The following is a 24,205-nucleotide window of genomic DNA, read 5'->3' as shown; positions in this document are numbered from 1 at the left end:
TAACTTGTTTTTTTAAACCACATTATATTTTAACCATATATATATATATATATATATATATATATATATATATATATATATATATATATATATATATATATATATATATATATAATACGGCCAATTATCCAATTATCTATAATCAGAATCAGTTTTATATATATACATATATACATACAACAGTTCTGTCTGGTTCTGATTGGCTGATAGCCGTGCAATGTTTTGCAAATAACAGCACTCGTCCAGCCTCTTCATCCTTTTGTATTACTCCACCCACATACAGCGACAAGCAGAGGACACTACAGTTTTTTGACAAATATTGTTTTTGGACAACATAATGTACTTTTGAGGGGGTTTTTTTAGACAAGAATGTAGTTGTTTAGTTTGCAACTATGCAGTTTATTTATAAAGCCTGGTTTATACTTCTGCGTCAAGTGACCAGCTTAACCCACGGCGCATGCAACACCTGTGTCTGTGCATTTATACTTCTGCACGCTGTCTCTGTTGGTCTGCATTAACACTTCCGAAACGCTAGTTGGCAGTGAGGTGTAAATTTTCCTGAACACTTCCTGGATGTACAAGTGGCTCAAACTCGCTCATTTTGAGGCAGGAACTGGCAGACGTGCAAGAACTTTAACTATGAGGTAAACACAAAACAAAACTTTCCATCCGGAGCTCCTTCACGGGACTCCACACTTGTAAACAATCGCTCCATTGGGCTAGCGCCACTCGCGCGGCTCTCGGTCCCACCCAGACTCGTCAGCGCTACCAAGCCGACCAATCACAGAGCTTGCGATACGCGTTGTTGCGACATGTTGATAAATTTTTTGAGAGGTGAACGTCAGTGACGCCAATGGCCACGGCGAAGGGCTATGCATCAACGCCGTAGCATACACCGGCGTTTGACGCAGAAGTATAAATCAGCCTTAAGGATAGTGCCTATTTTAATTATTTATAATTTCGGAGCATCGGATTCAGCGCATTGGCCACCATCAGCCTGTCTGAGCTGACCAAAGAAAGTGACAGTTGATATTCCGCCACAAGATGGAGACAGAGACCACATAAGAAGTCCTTAAAGGGAGAAAAACTGCATTTTCTCAGCATAAATTTCAAACTACAGCAGAAAAAAAATCATTATAAATCAGGTAAGTGACATTCTGAGTCGATCTCTCTCTTTTGTAATTTGTATTGCTGAATTTTTACCACAGAAACTGGTAGTGTTTGCTTTACTCTGACTTTTTTAGGGTTAATTATTGTCAAATCCCAATTGCAACAGAAAAACCAGGAAATCTCTGTAGACTGATGGCATGTTATGCTGTTCAGCCTTATAAATTTTTAAATGTGAGCAAATATTACTTGTTTTGTCATCACTTTAGACATTACGCTAGAAAATCATTCAAAATACAGTACTAGCTCTAAAGTGACATCAGTATAGTAGCAACGGTTTCTGTGTGGAGGACACTAAGGCACTTGGCCTGCGGCATAGTATCGAAGTGCACCTCCCATCAGTGCCGATGTACAGCCAACTCACACTCCTACGAGTGTGCTAATGCTCATTTATATATATATATATATATATATATATATATATATATATATATATATATATATATATATATATTAGGGATGTAACGGTATCAGAATTTCACGGTACGGTAATACCTCGGTATGAATGTCACGGTACGGTATTTATTGAATCATTTACAGGAAAAAAAAAAAACTTTTGAAAATACTCCAAAAAAGTGCCAAAAGTGTCAATGACATACAAATTAGCCATCTATCTGTTAGCTTTGAAACAGGAACTTCAATTTTAATAACAAAAAATTATTAAACCATGTAAAAAAATAAAGTTTCAATTTAGTATTGTTGAAAACTCATCACATTTAACATTTAATCACTCACTTAGATAGAGATGGGTTTAAAGAAAAATTATCATATAAATATAATCTGGTAAAAGCTGGTATCTCTGGGTATTTACAATGTCCCCTGCAACAGAAATAAACCCTCTCATTTGGGACTGAGGTTTCTGGGACAAGAGAGATATGACTTGGCCCATGTTGACAGCAGTGGGTAACGTTGTGCATTGTCTTTCCCCCACTTGAGAAGACAAACCATGAGTGAGATAGAGGTCTCTTTGCGGTACAAGTCAATGTCTGCATCAATCTGAACAGTGTGCTGTGTTTCTGCAGTCCCCATGACTGTTATTAGTCGTATTCCCTAACTTGCAAGCACGTGCACACATAGGGCTCAACCTGTGCAGTGCACATGCCCTTTTTAGTCTTGGATAGAAAATGCCCTTCCAAAACGATCAAAAGTGCCCCCGTGACGCGACACAACCTCCGTCCAGTCCAGCCCTTCAGTAGGCGCGCGACAACACCTCTCCTGAGTATGCGCGCTCAACCCCCCCTCGGCGCTTTACAATACGCGCGCCACAACACAGCTGATCAGAACGCGCGCGACAGCACCGCTATTCAGCACGCGCGCGGCGACAACACCCGCTTTAGGTTCGATCATTTCCATCTTTTTTTCATCTCCGCTACTAGCAGCACACTCCATTTCCGCATTACTGGATCTGTAGCGACAACAGACCGCAAAGGATTATGGCCACGCCGGGGCTGATGGGAAATGAAGTTTCAGCTACCTCCCGTTCGCTTCATTCGCCTGAGCAAATTTTCTCTGAAGACCTATAGTTTTACCGAGTCATGCGACTTCGGTAATATCGAAAAAATTTAATATTGCGGTATGACGGTATTTACAATACCGTTACATCCCTAATATATATATATATATATATATATATATATATATATATATATATATATATATATATATATATATATATATATTAGTGCTGTCAAAATTAATTAATGCAGTTGCTATTTTTTTTATTTCCTGTTGTGGTCGACGTGTGTTCAACATGCAAAGAAATATGAATAAGGCCAAGGAAGCGCTTTTTGAAGGCAAGTTTCAGTATAAAACAATTAATGTCGCATCACCAGGCTCTCCAGCGTTTTCTCCAGAGTTTCATGCAAATTCAGGTGTTTCATTTTTAACTTTCGATTTCCGTCTTAATGGAATTTGATACCGCATGGCGAAAGGAAAGAAAAACCTCCGCATTTCGTGACTCAGTGGTCCTTTAAGGTAAACAAAAATTGCTGCTTACATGGTAGACTCTTAATAAGAGTATTATCTTAATCATATTAAATTCGGAGTATTGGTTTTTTATGTACATGTACTCAGAAAGTGACATGATGTCACAAGCTGTCAGACAGCACATTCATCTGCCTTTCAGCATGAGCCCTAAAATGTGTCATTAAGTTTGACGTGTTTCCCCCTTACACGCATGTGTCTGCTTTACTTTGTTGTGTCAGAATCCTTGTGAAATACAGCCAAACTTTAGAACGCTTAGTTTAAGCAAATTAGATGAATGTGATCATGTGTGCTGAAGTGAGTCGCTCCGCCTGCCCTGTCCTGTCCTGTGCGCATGTGTGTGTGATCTGTCTGTTTGTCTGTCTATCTGTGTGTCTGTCTGTCTGTCTGTCTGTGTGTGTGTGTGTGTGTGTGTGTGTGTGCACTTTCTTAGCAACAAACCTGCATAAACTTCCGTAGCCACTAAATCAAAAAGTTACGAATCGAATTGCTGTGAGATTGCGCTGCACTCTCAGCTCACATCATTCAAAAGAAAAGGGGCAGATCGTCCCCCGATAATGTCAACAGACTGGACTGTTTTAGCAACTGACTAAATGTAAGAGGACTGAGTAAAATTGTTTTTACTTTATATTTAACAATCTCAACAGCAATACAACTTTACTAAGAGTGCAATTGTTTGTATTTAATACTTTATTGTTATTCTAATTTTCCATTTTCCATATCTGCAATGCCTGTATTTTGGCATTTGTTTGCAGTCCACTTAGAATCCAACTTGGAATTTTTTTTTTCTTTATTGGCATTGATTGTTTTAAAATTCAAATAATATTAACATGCCTGTGTTTTAATTTCTGCAATAAATATGGCTGCCAAGCCAGGATCTTAATGGTTTATTGTGGGTATGTTGTTTACATGAAGAAATCTGTGTTACAAGTTAAACAAAAATTCTAATAAACAATTATATTTTGAATTTAAATAGTTTTTGTCTTGCGTTTACATTAATTTTACATTTGAACAGCCAAAATGACAAGTTTCAGTCTTTTAAATGCAATTAATCCCAATTAATTTTTTTAAAAAGGTGCGATTAATTAGTTATTTTTTATCCATTGACAGCACTAATAAATAAATAAATAAAATAAATAAATAAAAAATATATAGATAGATAGATAGATAGATAGATAGATAGATAGATAGATAGATAGATAGATAGATAGATAGATAGATAGATAGATAGATAGATAGATAGATAGATAGATAGATAGATAGATAGATAGATAGATAGATAGATAGATAGATAGATAGATAGATAGATAGATAGATAGATAGATAGATAGATTCATTTAAGATAGAAAGAAGATTTAAGTGACTTGGATCATGGCATGGTTGTTGATTGCCGATGGGCTGTTCTGAGCATTTCAAAAACTGCTGTGTGCGCCAATGCCTTGTTGATGTCAGAGGAGAATGGCCAGACTGGTTCTATCTGATAGGGCAACAGTAACTCAAATAAGCACTTGTAACAACTGAGGTATGCTGAAGAGCATCTGAACGCAAAACATGTCAAACTTTGAGGCAGATGGGCTACAGCAGCAAAAGACCACACCGAGTGTCACTCCTGTCAGCTAAGAACAGGAAATTGAGGCTACAATTTGTATGGGTTCACAAAAATTGGACAACAGAAGATTGGAAAAACGTTGCCTGGTCTGATGAGTCTCGATTTCTGATGTGACATTTGGATGGTAGAGTCAGAATTTGGCATCAACAGCATGAAAGCATGAATCCATCCTGCCTTTTATCAACGGTTCAGACTGGTGGGATATTTTCTTGGCACGCTTTGGGCCCATTAGTACCAATTGAGCATTATGTCAATGCCACAGCCTACCTGAGTATTGTTGCTGACCATGTCCATCCCTTTATGACCACAGTGTACCCATCTTCTGATGGCTACATCCAGCAGGATAAAGCCCCATGTCATAAAACGTGAATCATCTCAGACTGGTTTCTTGAACATGACAATGAGTTCACTGTACTCAAATGGTCTCCACAGTCCCCAGGTCTCAATCCAATAAAGCACTTTTGGGATGTGGTGTAATGGGAGATTCACATCATGGGTGTGCAGCCGACAAATCTGCAGCGACTGCGTGATGCTAGCATGTCAATATGGACCAAAATATCTAAAGAATATTTCTAGCACCTTGTTGAATCCATACCACAAAGGAGTAAAGCAGTTTTGAAGGCAAAATGGGCCCAAACCTAAAGGAGTGGCCAGTGAGTATGTGTACATACATACATACATACATACATACATACATACATACATACATACATACATACATACATACATACATACATACATATATATATATATATATATATATATATATATATATATATATATTTATATATATATATATATATATATATATATATATATATATATATATATATATATATATATATATATATATATAATATGGCCACCAAAAAAAAACTCCCATTAAAATGTTAATGTTACTTTTTCATTTCTTAAAAATAACAATTCATTCCTTTTACAGCATCGATAATGTAATTAGTGTGAGTCCCACTTTATACGGTATCTCAATCAGGCAGCTTACAATTGTTGATTTTGAACAAACCATATGTTAAACAGTCTTTTTTTTTTTATTTTAAGTGCCCGTGCATTTAGCCTGTTGGACCCTCTGTATTAAGCTACTCACTTGACACCACGGCTGAGAGTTCCCAAAGTGAAATAACACTTTCTCAGGCTCAAAGGTACTGATGGGTTTCTTCTCCTGATCAAGCAACTCCACACAGATCTGATACTCACTTCCACAATCGTTACGAGGTGCATACCTGTGCCAAAAATATATAATACAAAATTTACTCAAACAAGATCATTAGTCAAAGGCACTTGAAAAGTAAGTGAAAAAGCCTTTATTGACAGTGTTATTGTTTTAAAAAATCTTTATGCATCCCTTATCCAAGGAGTACCGACACATCAATTACCGCTGAAGCCCTTTTTGTTTGATTTTGGATTTATAAAATAAAAGTTTTCTTAAAGCTTTGTGTTCATATTAAAGCTCATTTGAGTCTAAAGCTCTTACAGTGTTCTTAAAGAAGTTTGCTGCAGCAAAAATGAAAATTCATGTCAATAATTTGTTGTTCTTTAAAATTTCTCTATTTAAAAATTTTTTTTATGTAAAGTTCAAAATCAAAAAGCTTGGAACAACAGAAGGACAGAACATTTAGGTGAACAGTGCCTTTAAAAACGTTTTACATGAAATAAAACTTCAGGGAAAAAAATGAAATGGGAATTTGAATGAACGCTCACCAGTCTGATATCTTGATATGAGGTTGCACCTGATCCATGAAAGTATCACTGTAGCCTTCTTTCTGCAAATCAATCAGCTGTCGCTTCAAACATAACCTGAGAACAAAGATTATTGCTGATTGGTGTTTAATTATTGATTTATTATTAAATTGCAACACTGACTGAAATTTAAGGATCTAAATGATCAACCGTACCCAAAAGACGTTACAAAGCATCTAGTGACTGTGTCCGTAAGAGGTTTGCTATTTTCTGCTGTCACCCAGCAGCCGCTTCCACTATGTACCATCTTCCATCCTTGAAGTCCGTCTAATGAGAACATCAGAGAAGAGATGTTACTTAATGCAAAATAGAATGATTATAGCAAGTCTTATTGTACAGTCTTCACCTTTTGCACTGGGATTAATCAGCAAGTTGGATTTCGTGCATCTCAACCTACAAGTGGAAACAAACAAAAAAGATATACATTATAAAATCCTTTCTGCTGTACTGGAACACAATTAATGGACATCAAACTTGAGAACCATAAATATCTTGCAGTGAAGCGTCTTGTTCTTTCAGGTTTCTCTGTTCTGTCCCTAACATATACTGTTTTTGTGATCCATCATTAGTCAGACATGTTGGAGAGCAAATTGTAAACAAAGCCACTGAACCTATTGCTGCTAAAAACGATCAATTATGGTAATGTTTTGGGTTGTACTAATCAGACCAAAAAACATAAATTAAAAAAAATAGAGTACTAAGAGTACTAATGATGAACAAAATTCACAACCAAATCAAGGAGAAAACAGGCTATTATTGAAGTCAGTTTGAACATTTCCTTTTTCCCCTCTTACCACAAGGTTCTCTAGCAGCTGTCATGCATTTCCCCATGGATTAGACAGCATAAATAAGCAGAACAATGTATTCAGTAGTAAATTACCATGCAATCCAATGCTGGTATTTACATCCAAGTATCGAGAATATGACAGAGCATACAGGTAACTAACTATATCATAACATGAATGAAACTCCATATATGGTAAATGTGATTATATCCCAATAAATACAGTAAGGGCTACTCATATAAAACTTGCATTTTTCAAATTATTTCTGAAAAGTGTTCATTTTTTTTATATTAACATTAGACACATAAATGGTCACTGTTTTAATCTACTGGCATCCGAATGCAAAACACATTTTCATGGATGGTTACTTGGCGCCATCATGAATATCACTATAATCATAAAGCCAATGTCAGTAATAGAGCAACAATGAACATGAGTTTGAGAAAGTCACATCTGTACCATATCAGTTTATTTGTGGCTTGTCTATGTGTTTTTCCACAGCAGAATGTGCACAGTGAGCTTTATTGAAAGCTTGGTGGTTCAGAGGTAAAGTTACATGTCAAATGAATAATGTGTATAATATGTAATATGTAGTTATAATATCTATGCCTTATAGTAATTATGCTTCATGAGTCCATGCTTTTTACAATTATGGTGTGTTTAATCATATTAGTTTACATAATGTATAGTTTAATAAGTATATTGCCATTTTCAATCTCATTATAATTATGAGGGTGCATGCAAACATACTGATTTACTGGACCAGAAAGAATGCATTTAAAGTAAAGCTTTGTAAAGTTAGAACACTTTAAAAGTCCTCATCTGAGAAGCTGTGAAATCCTTCTGGAAAGTTGTACCTCTCTGCAGCTGGACAGATCTCCACGCTGCTGTTAGTGAGTCTTATTCCATTATGGCCCCTCGGGGTCTGTTTACCCAACCCACCATGAGTGAAACGGATAAACCGAACACCAGGTCCATAATTTCGGAAGACATGTGTTATCTGGAATAAAGCAGAACAAACACGGTATGGTTAAGCTTTGACTATTAGTTTGAGTAACTGAACCGTCAGTATTTTTCCGCTCACCTCACACCATGGATAATTGTCCCCTTCCAGAAACATTTTATACGGATGATAACTAGTAATGGCTTGCATCTCCTCATCAAGCAGTTGCATATTGACTTGATATAGGTTTTTGTAATGAGTGTTTGTGGTATACCTGCAGATAGACAACAAACCAATGTGTTGCTGTTTGGAGAATATTAGAGCCTGAGTGTAATGCACAGATCGTTCACAGGAATTCAATTCCAATAAATGCAAAATTCAGATGCTGTAGCACGAGTTGTGAGTTGTGTGAATGCTCACCAGTCTGAGATTTTAATGTCAGGTTGCAGTTGATCCATGAAAGCAGCACTGTAGCCTTCTTTCTGCAAATCAATCAGCTGTCGCTTCAAACACAACCTGAGGACAGCGATATTGGTTGATTCATGCTTCGTTTACATTTTGTATCACTGATTGTGTTTACATGGACATCGGAAACTGAATGATTTGCCTAAATCTGAATAATACAATAATATGATTAAGGTTTTTACATGAGTTGCTTTTTGAATGTTCCTTTCATGATCCCCTTTTACATGTTATAGCACATAATACGATTAACGTCATTGCCGTCATGTAATTTTGGGTGTCTAAACTGCACTTCAATAATGCGACTAAAATCGGCACACTCCACATGTCAATCTGATTTCTACTTATGAACTTAATCGGATTAAATTTATCAAAAAACGCTGTTTACATGGTAAACTCTTAATCAGAGTATTGTCTTAATCAAATTAAAATCCGATTATTGGTGTCCATATAAATGTACTTGTAAGGTTTACCCAGTTGGCCAAATGAAGGCGTCCACTGGTGGATGAAGGTTCACTGTGTGTTTGGCCTTTCCAGTGCACAATGTTGAATTCCTTAAAATTTTACTCATATATGACTCCAATTTTAACATGATGTGGTTTAGAATATTAATATATTTATTTTTCGTTTTTCTGACTATAATTATAAAACATTAGGAAGATTATATCAATATATAGTTAAATAAAAAATAGTTATATAAATGTTTGAACCTTTTGTCTTTACCTGTAATTATTACATTGGTTAATTTGGGTGCTCATGTCGCTCAGAGGAATCGCCTCTGCCATTATTATAAACATAACTGACTACTGTTTTCTATAATAATTTTGGATTAGCCAAGCTCATGGTTTCCCATGTATATTTAATTTAGAACAACATTACGTTCAAACAAGGCTCAGGCACCCTATCTAGGTTAGTCGTGCAACATCTTGTTCCCCAAGACGGAAATAACCCCTTTTCCACCAAAGTACACTTGAATCAATATCAAGAGTCATTCGGATCTCTAAAATAAAGTTAATGTGCCCGATGCTCCATCTCAACTGGACTTTAGTCCGTCTACTGACCTGACGCAGGAAGTGCGCAAACAAGGATCCAGCGTAATCTACTAAAATAAATAATTACAGAGTTAAGCAGAATGCGTTCAAACATAATAATTTAACAGTCAGGTAAATGTGTATTATGCCAATTATTCAGTCAATTCCTAAACAATACAAGACATCAAATTCAATAAATGCATACCTGACTTCATAATATATATAATATAGGGCTCTATTTTGACGGTCCATGCGCAGAGCGCAAAACGCAGGGCGCAAACGCTTTCAGGGCGTGTCAGGATGCGTTTTTGCTAATTTAAGGACGGGAAATCTGCCTTGCGCCACGGCGCAATGGTCTAAAAGGGTTGAGTTTATTTTCTTAATGAGTTATAGGTGTGTTTTAAGAATAAACCAATTAGAATCTTATCTCCCATTCCCTTTAAGAGTCAGCTGCGTCGTGCCAAGAGCGCATTCGCTATTTACAGGACGCAAAGTAAGTCTAAGTGGAAAGTTTCTGTTTTTTAACAAAAAACTGTTTAAACAGAGCATCTACTGCTTGAGAATGAGAGATAATGGATCACTTTCACTTTCGCTCTTGGATAGGGAAACCTTTACGCACAGACATCAATTAGTCTATAAATAAATACTTTAGTTTGTTAAGCGCAAAGATTTGTTTTAAAACTATTTCTAAATTCAGTTCTAATTTCCAGCAAACAAATAAATGAATAATAATAGCAAAATGTGCAAATCTAAGCTTGCTTTTAATAAAACAAATATAAATATGGATATAATAAATAATACTGCTAATAATAATAACATTATACAAAAGCAAATTGTTATGAATTAACTGAAAAAGCCTCCCGAGATGAAGAAGACATAAAAGTAGTGATTTTTCATATTTATAGGCTAGAAAATAATATGTTTTGTAATATTTTAATCCTTTATATTTATATTCTATATCTACTATTATTATATACTATATATATATATCCTTAATATTTACATTTTTTCATATGTAAAGATATTTGCCTATTGCTCTCTTGTGCGTATTAAGCAGTGTGTAAGCGAGGCGCAACTCTGCGCCGGACTTTAGACTGGGTTAGTTTTGGTCTAATGAAAAATCTATTTTAGTTTCTCAAAATAGCAACGCACCAGCGGTCCGCCTCAGAACGCCTTCCTTTTTAGACCAGAACGCCTATGGGCGCACATCTGAGCGCTAATGCATTTGCTATTTAAACAGCGTAGCTCAGCGCCTCAAAACGACTCTTGCGCCAAGCTGAAACTAACAAAAGACTACTGCGCCACGCCTTGCGCCACACTGCGCCGGGTGTATGATAGGGCCCATAGAGTATGAGAGCTCTATATTATGGGTTAATCTGATTAAAGAATCGCCCAGAGCTTCTTGACGCTTTCCCCCATAGTCAACCCATAGCAAAACATTCTCCAAGTGGGGGTGTCTGAAACAACAATGTTAACCCACTTGCTGTGGGAATCAGGAGGTAATTTGGATAGAGGACCCTGATAAATAACACCCCTTTCTGAAGTGGACCAAAGATACCTAACGTTTCAAGCGTTTATTTAGATTATGCCTATTACTATGAGAACGAGACCATTGTACCAGTCGCACTGAGACATTTCAAATGGTATCAAACATGATGCAAAAATACACTTGCATTGATACAAAACATTCATACTTTAAGATGACTATTCTTTCTCTTCGTTCTTTGAGTTGGGTGAAGAAGAGTGTGGGTAAAGAAAAAGGGAGTGCAGGAGAATAATCTTCCTTCATTCTCACTCAATTTCTCTGTTTATTGACCTTATTCTTTATTGCAGAAGTGCCCTTGTTTTAGAACTTTCGATTCAGATGAGAGAAATGACCTTATTATATTATTCTATAATAATATAATAACAAAATATCAGTTTGCCACATCAAGCAGCATAACAAGCTGTTTTAACATCTAAAAATGAATGCAAGTGAGGGAGACTGGAAGTCTCAAGCCAAAAACATTCAAATGGCTGCGCCCGCTCGTACGCGAAGAATAAAGTGAATATATCCTGTTTGCATTGTCCATATTTGAATGCATAAAAAGTATCTGGGATTTCTTACATACTCACTGACTGAAATGGAAAGAACACAGAACTAACTCGAAAGATCTATAAATCAAACATACCCATTAAATGATACAAAACATCTGGTGACTGTGTTTTCCGGAAATGGTTTTCTATTTTCTTCTGTCAGCCAGCAGGCATCTCCATTACCCGCAATCTCCCATCCCTGCAATCCAGCTAACAACAAACAACCAAATAAGAGATTTTACCTGAAAAATGATTAAAGTGCATCCACTTACTGCAAAAATATTAAACACATGACTCACCTTCAGCTTTGGGATTCTTGATCAGGTTACGTCGATTCTTATTTAGGATGTAAAACTGGCACCAGTCCACTGGCGGTCTGGAAGCATCACAGGGCTGAATCCCCTCTCTCCGACAGCGCTCTCTCCAGTGTGCAGCACTGTCCACCAGCTCTTTCCACTCAGGACACACCAGACGACACACTCGCACCACCTGATGAGCGGGCAGGTTCAGCAAGATCTCCTCGACCACATCTAAAGGTATCTCTAACTGCACCCCTGAGTCCTGACAGAGAGAGAGAAAAGTTTTAACCCTGTTGGAAATTCCACTTCTGGAACATGGCTGCCAGTTTTCAGCATTTATTCCCAGCAAACATGCTCATGCACTACCCATGCTGGCTTTTTGCAGGCACAGTGAGCTATTACCCGGCAACCTCAAATCTAATGAAGCCCAATGCATACATTTTTGTAAATGTTTGAAATTAGGAATGTTTCTGCAGAAGACATGTCAGTGTTTATTTTGATGTATTATTTTATAATGTAAATATTTAAATATTTAGGTAGAATTTTGATTGTTTATATGCATGTTTATATATAGTTGAATGCGAAATTATTAGCCCCCTTTAAACTGTTTTTTTCTTTTTTAAATATTTCCCAAATGGTGCTTAACAAAGCAAGGAATTTTTTAATAAAATTTTGGAATATTATTTTTTTTATATTAAAAATCTGATAATATTTTTTCTTCAAGAGAAAGTCTCTATTTTTAATTTTGGCGAGAATAAAAGCAGTTTTACATTTTTTAAAAGCCATTTTAAGGTCAAAATTATTAGCCCCTTTAAGCTGTATATTTTCATTAGTCTACAGAACAAATCATCATTATACAATAACTTGCCTAATTACCCTAACCTGCCTAGTTAACCTAGTTAAGCCTTTAAATGTCACTTTAAGCTGTATAGAAGTGTCTTGAAAAATATCAAGTTCAAATATTATTTACTGTCATCATGGCAAAGATAAAATAAATCAGTTATTAGAAATGAGTTATTAAAACTATTATGTTTAGAAATGTGTTGAATTTTCTTTTTCTCTTCGTTAAACAGAAATTGAGGAAAAAATAAACAGGGAGCTTCTAATTCAGACTTCAACAAATATTTATATTTATTTATATATATATATATATATATATATATATATATATATATATATATATATATATATATATATATATATATATATATATATATATATGTTTGTGTGTGTGTGTGTGTGTGTGTGTGTGTGTGTTTAAATACATCTTTGTGTGTTTTTGTTTCTTTGTAGTGGCACCACAGTAAAAACTTTGCAAAGGGATAGTAGCCTACAGCTGCATTCAAGTCAACTGGGACACCGCCATTCCACTATGTTACATACGACCATGGGCATAAATCTGATTTAGCTGTAGGGGGGGGACAATAAATTTAAATTTTCTTCCGAGCATTTTTTTGAAGGGGACACAAATAATACAGACGAATTTTACTAATAAAGATATGTCCCCGCAGTTAAAAATGGTTTCATTATAATTATTATTATAGCATGGAGACTTCATCATTATGATTATTGTCTTAAGTTTTTCTCAGGTTCAATGACAGCAAATTTTACTTCAAAACTATTTATTGCATTGTTTGTTTTGTTGTTCACAGTCAATAGACTGACTCCTGAAGCAGAATAAATGCAGAAAAAGACATTTTCCATACTCATAATAACTAACTTGTTTACATTACACTTGTTAAATTTACAGATCATATTGTAAATCAGTGAGCCTGTGAAATCTGCTAAACAGCCACAACTCAGAAAACATAAAAAAAAAATGGTTCACCCCAAAAGAATTGTCATTATTCCTTCAATAAAGCACAACACCCTTACCTGACACTGTACATCTGACTGACCCTGCCCTGCCTGTTCCTCAATCATTTCTTTCTCCTTTGCCTGTGATTGATAATGTGACATTAGTATTTTCATAAGCACTCATTCTGAAAGCCAAATTGCTTAATATGCGGAGTTTTTGTACTTGACGTTTAGCTGCACTAAAAAAATTATTATGTCCATTTTCTCGTTCATTTTATCCAATACATGACACTGCCAGGCAAGTTTATTTATGCTGTAGCACATTTTAGACAAAATAGCAATTCAAAGTGCTTTACATAAAGAATGCAAAAGTATTATAAAAATAATCACAACAATAGAAACAAAGAATTAAAAAAGGTTAACATTTTAATTTCAAATTAATTGAGTAGAACAGAATAGAAACTGATTATACAAAAAATACAGTGGGGTTAGTGTGCACAGTGTAGCAGTGCTCATTTGGCAAATACACAACTAATAATATGCAAATTGTGGTCGTTAATGTTGAGTTAACATTATGCCAAGTCCTCACAAATGAAACAATGCATGGGAAACGGCTTTAGCATTAGCAACAAGCTAACGCTAACTAGATAAGTAATTTTAATCGCTAATACAGCAGATTCATGGACAGTTACATCCTTAATTAGCATTTTTTGCCGCAGCTAATTTATGAAAGAGTTAACTACATCGGGGAGAATCGCTTTAAGGTGGGTTAAAAACCCCCTCTTTACTTAAAGTCAACAGTAACTCGCATCCACACACCCGACTAAAGGGGTATTTGTAATTGTACTACACTTTATATAAGCATGTTTATTTAACTAAATTTACAGCTGTTTGAATACAGTATGTCATTATAGATGTGTAGTGAATGTGCAGTAATCTCTCATATGTAATAAAGGCTAAAATAAATATATTATTTTAGCTATAAATAAATATATTATTTTAATATTTTAGCCTCTTATAAATATATAAGAGGCTAAAATAAATATATTAATTAGACAGAATAAATAAAATGATTAGAATATAAAGGAAATTTAAATCATCAATATGCAATAACAGATCAGAAGGCAAAGCTATGCGTTATAACATAAATGCAAAGAAGAGACCGTCGTGTAATAAATCCTAAAGTTATAATCAGTGAATATGAGGTGATTTCACTTTCAAAATGCGGCATAGATTCGTCCCATTAGGCGTTTTAAATTCTTTTGAACACATTCAGGTGCTGCTTGTCAACTTGAAAAGGCATGTTCGTTCTTGCTGTCAACTGCAGATAAAATGATTGTACAAAAGTTTTTATGTGGCTGTGACAGTAACTGTATGGAAGGGGGATTTGTCCGGAGAGTCAGATTTCCATATAGTCGCGCGGAATTGTCATTATGGCCGTACGCGTAATCGTAAACTCAAATGCGGTGTCAATAAAAGGAAATGAAAAACACAGAAAGTCGAATTTTACCCCTCAAGTAAAACTAATATAGGTTATGGTTTTGCTGTACTAACAATAAGGATAAATTAAACATATAGTCAGGTGATATATTATGATATACTGAAAACAGAAACAAATAAAAAGTTCATCAACTTACTGCGTTTGGTCTGGTTACGGAGACCCTCGAAGCCGCACCGAAGCTCCCCATTCCACTGAGGCATTCGTTTGACTCAGACGATCCCCCTGTGCGTGCTTTCAGTGGGGATCCACTGAAGCTGCGTTTCATTGTTTGGCAGTAAACTAGCAGTATCACTGTTATTATTAGCTACATCCGCGTTATGGACAAAAACCATAGACTGTAAAAAATATGGACGTAGTGTCCGTGACGCCACCCATAGGTTTCTGAAGAGCGCAAATGAAGCTTACTGTAGGCGTGGTCAGCCGTCGCCATCTTGGAAGTGCGTCATTCCCGGATACTCGGAAATGGGCAGAGGCGGATCTTAGGCGGAGTTAAGATGACTGTTTGCTGAAACCATAGAGACCATCCCACCACCCGCGACATTTGAATCATTTGAACATCTCAGCGTACTATCGAGGTAAATTAACCTGAAACTACACAACAAAACTTAAAATAATAAATGTTGTTGATATTATTATGGCTCTCTGTGGCAAGCCGTTTTGACTTATTCTTAGGATATGCTTTATTGATTTCAACATTCAGCATTCATTATATTTCTTTCGTTTGAAATAACTGAATTGTTGATATCAACTATTTAATTGTTAACATCAAAAAGTATTCTTTATATAAAATTCTTAAATTAAATATTTTTTTTATATCAACAATTAACAGTTGTATGTTCAATGTTGGCAGTTGATATTGTTTACTGGTTGAAATGTGATAAGTAATGCTAGTAAAATGTGACTTGGGTTTATTTACTAACACAATAATGTATTTATTAATAATAGTTCAACATTTAGTAATCCATTTAATTTGAGCTTGTTAACATTATCTAAAGTATTGTGAGTATAACATTTATATTGGAACAAAAGTATTAGTTAATATTAATACACACACACACACACACACACACACACACATCTCTCCCGCGATTTATTCAGAAATTTACTCCCACACCGTAAGAAATCTGGCCGGCTCCCGCGGAACAGCAGTTATACCCGATAGGTCCCGAGTCCGACAGGTACATTTTGATTGACAGCTTTATACAGCCCAAACCCGTTCACAGCCTACATTAAAATGTGCTCATGCACACAGCTCTAATGCATTTTTTTTAAAGAATGAGTCATTTATATGTTTTAACATCATTTATTCGTAACAAGCGTAGACTATAGGCCACTTGAAAGTTGGAACAAAGAAATAAAATAAGTCCTACAGCTGTAACATCGTAACATCTCAGCACTCTATAGGTCTAGGTACACTTAGCCTTTAAATTAGCCTACACACCAATGAAATGAAATCTTGCTTAACAAATCAAATTAAAATAAACTCTAAATGATGACGGGTATTTTGGCAATAACGAAATTAAGATAAAGGCTGTGCAAGTTGTTTCTCCACTTCTCTTCACAATCTGGCATTAAGGCGGCGGTGAAGCTGAATAATAAAAGAATAATGCCACCATTAGCCTGTATACTCTGTCTACATTATGATTATATGGTTTAATTAATATTTATTTATAATTTAAAAACCCTTTACGCACCAAGATTAGGCTACGTGTGTTTGTGGAGGAACATTATTAAATCCACTGGCTTTAGCGCAGTCTCTCACTCATGGTGCGTCCAGCAGCTGAACACCCTTTCCTGCGGCTACAGGCCGAGATGCAGAGTTCTTATCCGGCTGATTTTGCAAGTTTTTGGTAGGATTGTTTGTTCATCTTCTACGGAAGCGTAGAGCTGCCACCCAGGTAAAAAAAAAAGAGCTTTATCACGTTTGTACAATATACTTTTCACGTTCTTACAAAATAATATCACGTTTGTACAATATAATATCACGTTTGTACAATATAATATCACGTTTGTACAATATACTTTTTACGTTCTTACAATATAATATCACGTTTGTACAATATAATATCACGTTCTTACAATATAATATCACGTTTGTACAATATAATATCACGTTTGTACAATATAATTTTACGTTTGTACAATATACTTTTCACGTTCTTACAATATAATATCACGTTTGTACAATATAATATCACATTTGTACAATATACTTTTCACGTTCTTACAATATAGTATCACGTTTGTACAATATAATATTACGTTTGTACAATATACTTTTCACGTTCTTACAATATAGTATCACGTTTGTACAATATAATATCACGTTCTTACAATATAATATCACGTTTGTACAATATAATATCACATTTGTACAATATACTTTTCACGTTCTTACAATATAGTATCACGTTTGTACAATATAATATTACGTTTGTACAATATACTTTTCACGTTCTTACAATATAGTATCACGTTTGTACAATATAATATCACGTTCTTACAATATAATATCACGTTTGTACAATATAATATCACGTTTGTACAATATACTTTTCACGTTCTTACAATATAATATCACGTTTGTACAATATACTTTTCACGTTCCTACAATATAATATCACGTTTGTACAATATAATATCACGTTTGTACAATATACTTTTCACGTTCCTACAATATAATATCACGTTTGTACAATATAATATCACGTTTGTACAATATACTTTTCACGTTCCTACAATATAATATCACGTTTGTACAATATTAGTAATCATTAAGCCAACTTTATTTTTGAAAAGCAGGCGCATATTACCGTTATCGTTTCAGATATCTTCTGGTTTAAGCCTGCAGCTAACATTACTCACAATATGAAGGATTTAATCCAGTAAATTTTAAAATAAAGTTCTAAATAATTAATTATTTAAGACATCATTGCATGCATTTATGTTTAACATTGTACTAGAATATCACTCACCGGAAAAAATGGAGACCCGTCTTGGACGGTCTGTTAGTACAATTAACTGCACAACAAGCCATATTATTTAATAAATGTAAGAAATAAAACCAACAAATTGAACAGACTGCATAAAACCATGTACAACTAAAGCACAAACACTGCAGAAGCCATATTCATTAGACGGAATTAGCAGACGTGACGCGACCACGCGGGCTAGCTGCAGCTGACAAACTGTCAATCACGGCTGTCACTCAAGTGACCACTCCCTTAATTATGCAAAAGAAAAAATCATTAATATAAACCAAACGAATAAGTTATAAAAAAATTCACCCCCCTCAGAGTTGTCATGAAGGGTAACGCTAGCTATATGCACTAAAACCATCAAATGTACCAGGCTTTAAACATGTTTTTATCAGCTGTAAAAAAGGCCAATTTCCCATTGCATTCAGAAATGACCTGCACTTCCTGGAGCCAGCCCCCCAAGGCGAGTCGATGAATTGCAGTTTTAGTTACTTCCGTATTGGCTTCACGAGGGAGAGCGGGATGTTGCCGCTTGGAGTTACTGTGAGCCTCCATCACAGTAGGTGGCAGTATGCACTTATAAACTGGTTCGTATACCCACCAATTAAACCTTATAAGAAGAAGATACTGCGCATGCTTAGTGTAGAATGTGTTCTGTCACTTTAAATGCTCTGTTCCTAAACCTGCTACTGCGCATGTACAACAGTGATATGGCAGAAAGAAAAAGCCATTATGTAAAGTTATGTGAACTGTTTGCTGTGCATAAGTAAAAGCTGTTAAACGTTATTATGGTCTCCTGGCTCGTCATCTAACAATGTCAGAAGTGGTCTGCATGGAATTCTGATGACGGCGGAAAAAAAGGTTTGTCCATCGGCAATATCGTTGAAAATTGGCGTGTTTTTGAACAGGAATTTGATATATTCATAGCTGCGGCACACTCAGAGAAAGAGACTCCCACAAAAGCATTCATACTGCTTAACCTGGCCGGCTTGGAAGCCATAGAGCGCGAGCGAACATTTGTTTATGCACCCGCGATATATATGGGTCAGGGTGATGACCGACGAATACACATACCGGCAGAATCACGCGAAGACCAGGAGTGTTTAAAACGCAAGTTTCGAGAACCTTGCAGTCCACAAACAAATATAACAATGGAGAGACACAAACACAATTCAAGAAATCAAAAGCCTGGTGAAACTATTGAGGCGTATGTGAGTGATTTGCGAAACAAAGCACAGAGTTGCAGATTTGGAGATTTGCAGGAAGAATTAATAAGGGATAGACTCGTGTGCGGAAAACTTAATGATGGAATGAGAAAACCTCTGTTGCGTGACAACGAGATGACATTAGCAAAGGCTATTGAAACATGCCAAATACATGAACTGACAGATCAGCACACCAAAGCTGGACCAAAACACAGCCTGTCAAATGTGGATAGTGTTCAACAAATGATAAAAAGAAATTCATTTCGTACTCCCAAACCCAGATTAGACAAGTTTGCTCCACAGCAAATTCATAATTGCAGCAATTGTGGAAGAAACCACGAAGCTAAACGGGAGAGATGTCCTGTGTATGGCCAGCAATGCCACAGGTGCAATAAATTGAATCACTTCCAGAAATGTTGCAAATCAACTAAAGTTCACAGTGCAAGAAATCTAAGAAAAACTGTGAATCAAATTGAAGTTTCTAAAACCTCCAATAGCAGTGAAGACTCCTTCTTTATAGATGGAGTTGCTCTGAATCATCAAAACTTGACTAATTTAGATTTAAAACAGCTGAAGAAAGCTGCAATATCTTGCACAGTCCAAATCAATAGAAAAACAACTAAATTGAAAATTGACACAGGAGCCTCATGCAACATCATGTCCTCACAAACATTTGCACACGTAAAGAAACATGAAAATCTGCAGGTGTCGAGCCATGTAAAGCTTGTTGCTTATGGTGGAGAGGAGATTCAAACGGCTGGATCCACTTTGTTACCTTGTCATCTGAATGGTCAGATCTATACTTTACAGTTCTACGTGGTCCAAAGGGATGTACAGCCATTACTTGAGCTCTCTAATTGTCTTTGGATGGGCCTCATTTCTCTCATTAAAGCAGTACACCAAGTCAGTCTAAAAGAAACAAGTTTCGCTCAACAGATCAACACAGAATATGCAGATCTTTTCCAAGAGGAAATAGGGAAACTTCCTGTGACATACTGCATGAAACTTGACAAAGAAGCTCAACCTGTTGTTCGTCCAGCACGCAGAATTCCTGCAGCGATGCAAAACAAGGTGAAAGCAGAGTTAGAAAAGATGGTTGCTATGGGGTTTCTCAGCCCTGTATCGGAACCTACTGACTGGGTATCATCTATGGTGGACACTCACAAGAAAAACTCATATGAAATAAGACTGTGCATTGATCCCAGAGACCTAAATAAGTTTCTGAAACGTCCACGTTACCCCATGCGCACAGTGGAAGAAGTGGCGGCGCAAATGCCGAATTCCACTGTATTTTCGGTGCTAGATGCTAAGAGCTCCTTTTGGCAGATTTCACTAGACCAAAAGTCGTCTCTATTTACAACGTTCAGTACGCCGTTTGGTAGATTTAGATTTCTTCGAATGCCCTTTGGTATTAATTCTGCCAGCTAAGTTTTTTAGCATGCCATGGAACAAATCTTTGCTGGCTATCCATGTGCAATCATAGTGGATGACATTGTAGTGGGTGGACATGGCGAAGAGAAACATGACGAAAATTTAAAGAAAGTGCTGAATCGTGCCCGTGAAGTAAACTTGAGACTGAATCCTCAGAAGTGTAAATTTCCTCTGTGAAGTGAGCTATGTGGGCCACATTTTCACAAATAAGGAACTACGAGCAGACCCAGAGAAGACAAAAGCAATCACAGAAATGCAGCCACCAGACAATGTTACTGCATTGCAACGTTTCCTGGGTATGATAAATTCCTTAGGAAAGTTCATACCGAATCTCAGTGAGCTGTCTGCACCCCTGCATGAGCTGACCTGTAAAAACACAGAATGGTGCTGGTATAAACAACATCAGGATGCTTTTGATAATCTGAAGCAGATGATTTCCAGTCCACCTACCTTAAAATACTATGACGTCCAAACACCTGTCACACTCACCTGTGATGCTTCCCAGTTCGGCATAGGAGCTGCATGTCTTCAGGAAGGTGCTCCAGTCGCATATGCGTCACGGACATTGACTTAAACAGAAGTGCATTATGCACATATTGAAAAAGAACTTCTGGCAGTGGTATTTGTATGTACAAAATTCAATGACTACATTTATGGTAAACAAAATCACATTGAAACAGACCACCAGCCACTAGTAACCATCCTCAAAAAGCCCATCTACACAGCGCCGGCCAGACTGCAACGTATGATGCTAAGATTGCAGAAATACAACTTTACATAAACATACAAGAAAGGGAAGCAGATGTACCTTGCTGACACGCTATCATGTTCCCCTAGAACAGGCCCAAATGAACCCTATGATGATTCAACTGACTTTGAAGTCATGTCAGTCCAGCATGTTTTATCTTTCAGGCTAAATGAGTTGCGCACTCACACTGCACAGGACCCAGTTCTTGAAGGGACAGAAGCTAGTGGTTCCTGAATCACTACGTACCCTAGTAGCAAAGAATTCTGGCCCAGATTTGGCATAAAGCTGGCACAGCAGGCATTCATCCGGCACTGGCATACTGCATGTGGGTCAAACATGGCCCGGGTTTGGCAGAGGTGGCACCGTCATTAAGGTGGCACACAAGATTTGGGCCAGATGAAAAATGTAGTATTTGGCCCAGATTTAAAAATTTGATAAGTGGGCCATGTGAGTTTGGCCAGTCTTGACACACATTTAAAATACACTAAAATCATTTTTGAGTAAAGAAAAAAAATTCTACCAATCAGGTCACTTTGAGAAAAAGCGTGCCCATAGTGTGCCTAAAGCGCATCACTCTATGGGTTTACCAATTTCATTGCAATCGTGACACACCAACCTATCTGGCCCAGTTCAGGCCCAGTTATGAGTTATTAACTTGGCTGAGACTTGGCCCAGATATGGTCCATGTTTGGCCCTTGTCTGGAAGCCAGATTTGGTCCTGTCATGTACCGTAATTCACTGCGGCATGTGGGCCAAGCAAAACCTGATTGTGTGGGCCAGAGCTGGGCCAGAGAAATTTTGCTATGTGGGTAGTGAATATATCACAATTATTCACAGAGGTCACCCTGGCCTTGAGGCAACTAAACGCAGGGCACGAGGTATTGTTTTCTGGCCTTCTCTGAACAAAGACATTGAAAATCAGTGCTGTTGTGCTCCATCTGTAACAGTCAGAGGTCCCATCAACAAAAAGAGCCTCTTCACTTACACTACATCCAAGATCTCCCATGGTCAACAGTAGCTACAGATATCTTTGAGTGAAATGGTCAACACTACCTTGTATTAGTTGACTCATATTTGGGATGGTTTGAAATTGATTTGCTTCGGGACATGTCCTCTAGCACAGAGATCACAAAACTAAAAAGGCACTTTTTTGTTCACGGGAGTCCAAACAAGGTCCTTACGGACAACGACACCCAATTCACAAGTCAACGATTTAAAGAATTCGCTGCAGCTTGGGATTTTACACACATCACCAATAGCCCAGAATATCTACAAGCTAATGGGCTAGCTGAGAGGGCAGTGCAAAGTGCAAAACAACTAATGGAGAAATCCAAAAGAGATGGATCGGATGTGTTTCAAAACTTGCTCAACATCAGAAACATTCCACGTGATCAGACTCTGGGTTCTCCCGCAGAGAGATTAATGTCTAGGCAGACTCGAACAACTCTACCAGTTATCAATCTGCCCTTGTGCCAGCCTCGAAAAACAATGTTTCTGTCAAGGAACAACTCTCGAGGAAGAGGCAATATCATAAGCAATACTATAACAAATCTAGTTAAGCACTGCGACCACTTTCGCAAGGTGAAGTAGTGAGAGAACATTGCACCTCACAAGAAACCAAGAAGAAACCATTTGTTGAACATTCAACAAAAGTTGTTCCCAAAACTCCTTACATAACCAAAGTTGGTTGTCTTTACAAATCAAACCCAAAATACATGGACTGAGATGAAAAGAAAACACTCAATCGCTAAGTAACAATACTGAATGTATGAAAGTTGTTTAAAGCTTAAAATTTGAGCTGTTAAAAGTTTTATAGCCTCTCTTTAAGCTCAGTTTACCTTTTAAAAACATTTCTCCAAAAAAAAAAAAAACTAAAATTTTTATTTAGTTTGCTATGAAATAATCTTTTGTCAAGAAGAAACTGTCAAAGTTAAAGAAGGAGGATGTAGAATGTGTTCTGTCACTTTAAATGCTCTGTTCTTAAACCGGCTACTGCGCATGTAACAGTGATATGGCAGAAAGAAAAAGCCATCATGTAAAGTTATGTGAACTGTTTGCTGTGCATAACTAAAAGCTGTTAAATGTTATTATGGTCTCCTGGCTCGTCATCTAACAATGTCTGATCAACAGACAACTTAACTAAAGAGTGTGAGTGGCGTAGCTCCTATAGTGCATGGCATCATCAACCCGGCTCAAATCCAATGTCTGCTGAACTCATTCTTCTTTTTCTCTCTCCATTACATATCAGATTGGAAATACATTTATTTTAGATAGGACAGAAACAAAATATATTTTACTGTATTTTTCTCACAAAAACATCAGACACAATGACTACAACATGTAACTGATTGTAAAGTCAGTTGTCCAACTAACTCATCACATGAGTAAACACCTGTCACACAGAATTGCAATTTAAAAATCAGAACTCATCTGGT

General features: G+C 36.6%; 1 protein-coding gene across 5 annotated transcripts in view; it reads right to left on the bottom strand.

Moving 5' to 3' along the window:
• fbxo44.9 (F-box protein 44, tandem duplicate 9) overlaps positions 1-15,791 on the bottom strand; it is a 29,825-nt gene extending 14,034 nt beyond the window's left edge. For 2 of the 5 annotated variants that reach the window (XR_015522824.1, NM_001442199.1), the window contains 11 exon segments: positions 15,545-15,791; positions 13,986-14,048; positions 12,111-12,372; positions 11,907-12,021; positions 8,663-8,758; positions 8,384-8,516; positions 8,157-8,299; positions 6,861-6,907; positions 6,670-6,781; positions 6,476-6,571; positions 5,862-5,997 (listed from right to left, as the gene is read on the bottom strand). Coding sequence is in view for 3 of the 5 variants with exons in the window: in NM_001442199.1 (NP_001429128.1) it covers positions 5,862-5,997; positions 6,476-6,571; positions 6,670-6,781; positions 6,861-6,907; positions 8,157-8,299; positions 8,384-8,516; positions 8,663-8,758; positions 11,907-12,021; positions 12,111-12,372; positions 13,986-14,048; positions 15,545-15,673 (1,332 nt within the window). In the remaining 2 variants the exon portion in view is untranslated. 5 annotated transcript variants of the gene reach the window in all.
• Between the last annotated feature and the right edge of the window lie 8,414 nt (positions 15,792-24,205).

Source organism: Danio rerio, chromosome 23 (assembly GCF_052040795.2).
Source record: "Danio rerio strain M-AB ecotype USA chromosome 23, GRCz13ab, whole genome shotgun sequence".
NCBI lineage: Eukaryota > Metazoa > Chordata > Actinopteri > Cypriniformes > Danionidae > Danio > Danio rerio.
Note: the sequence above shows the minus strand (reverse complement) of the source record. Positions and strands in the feature narration are given on the sequence as shown.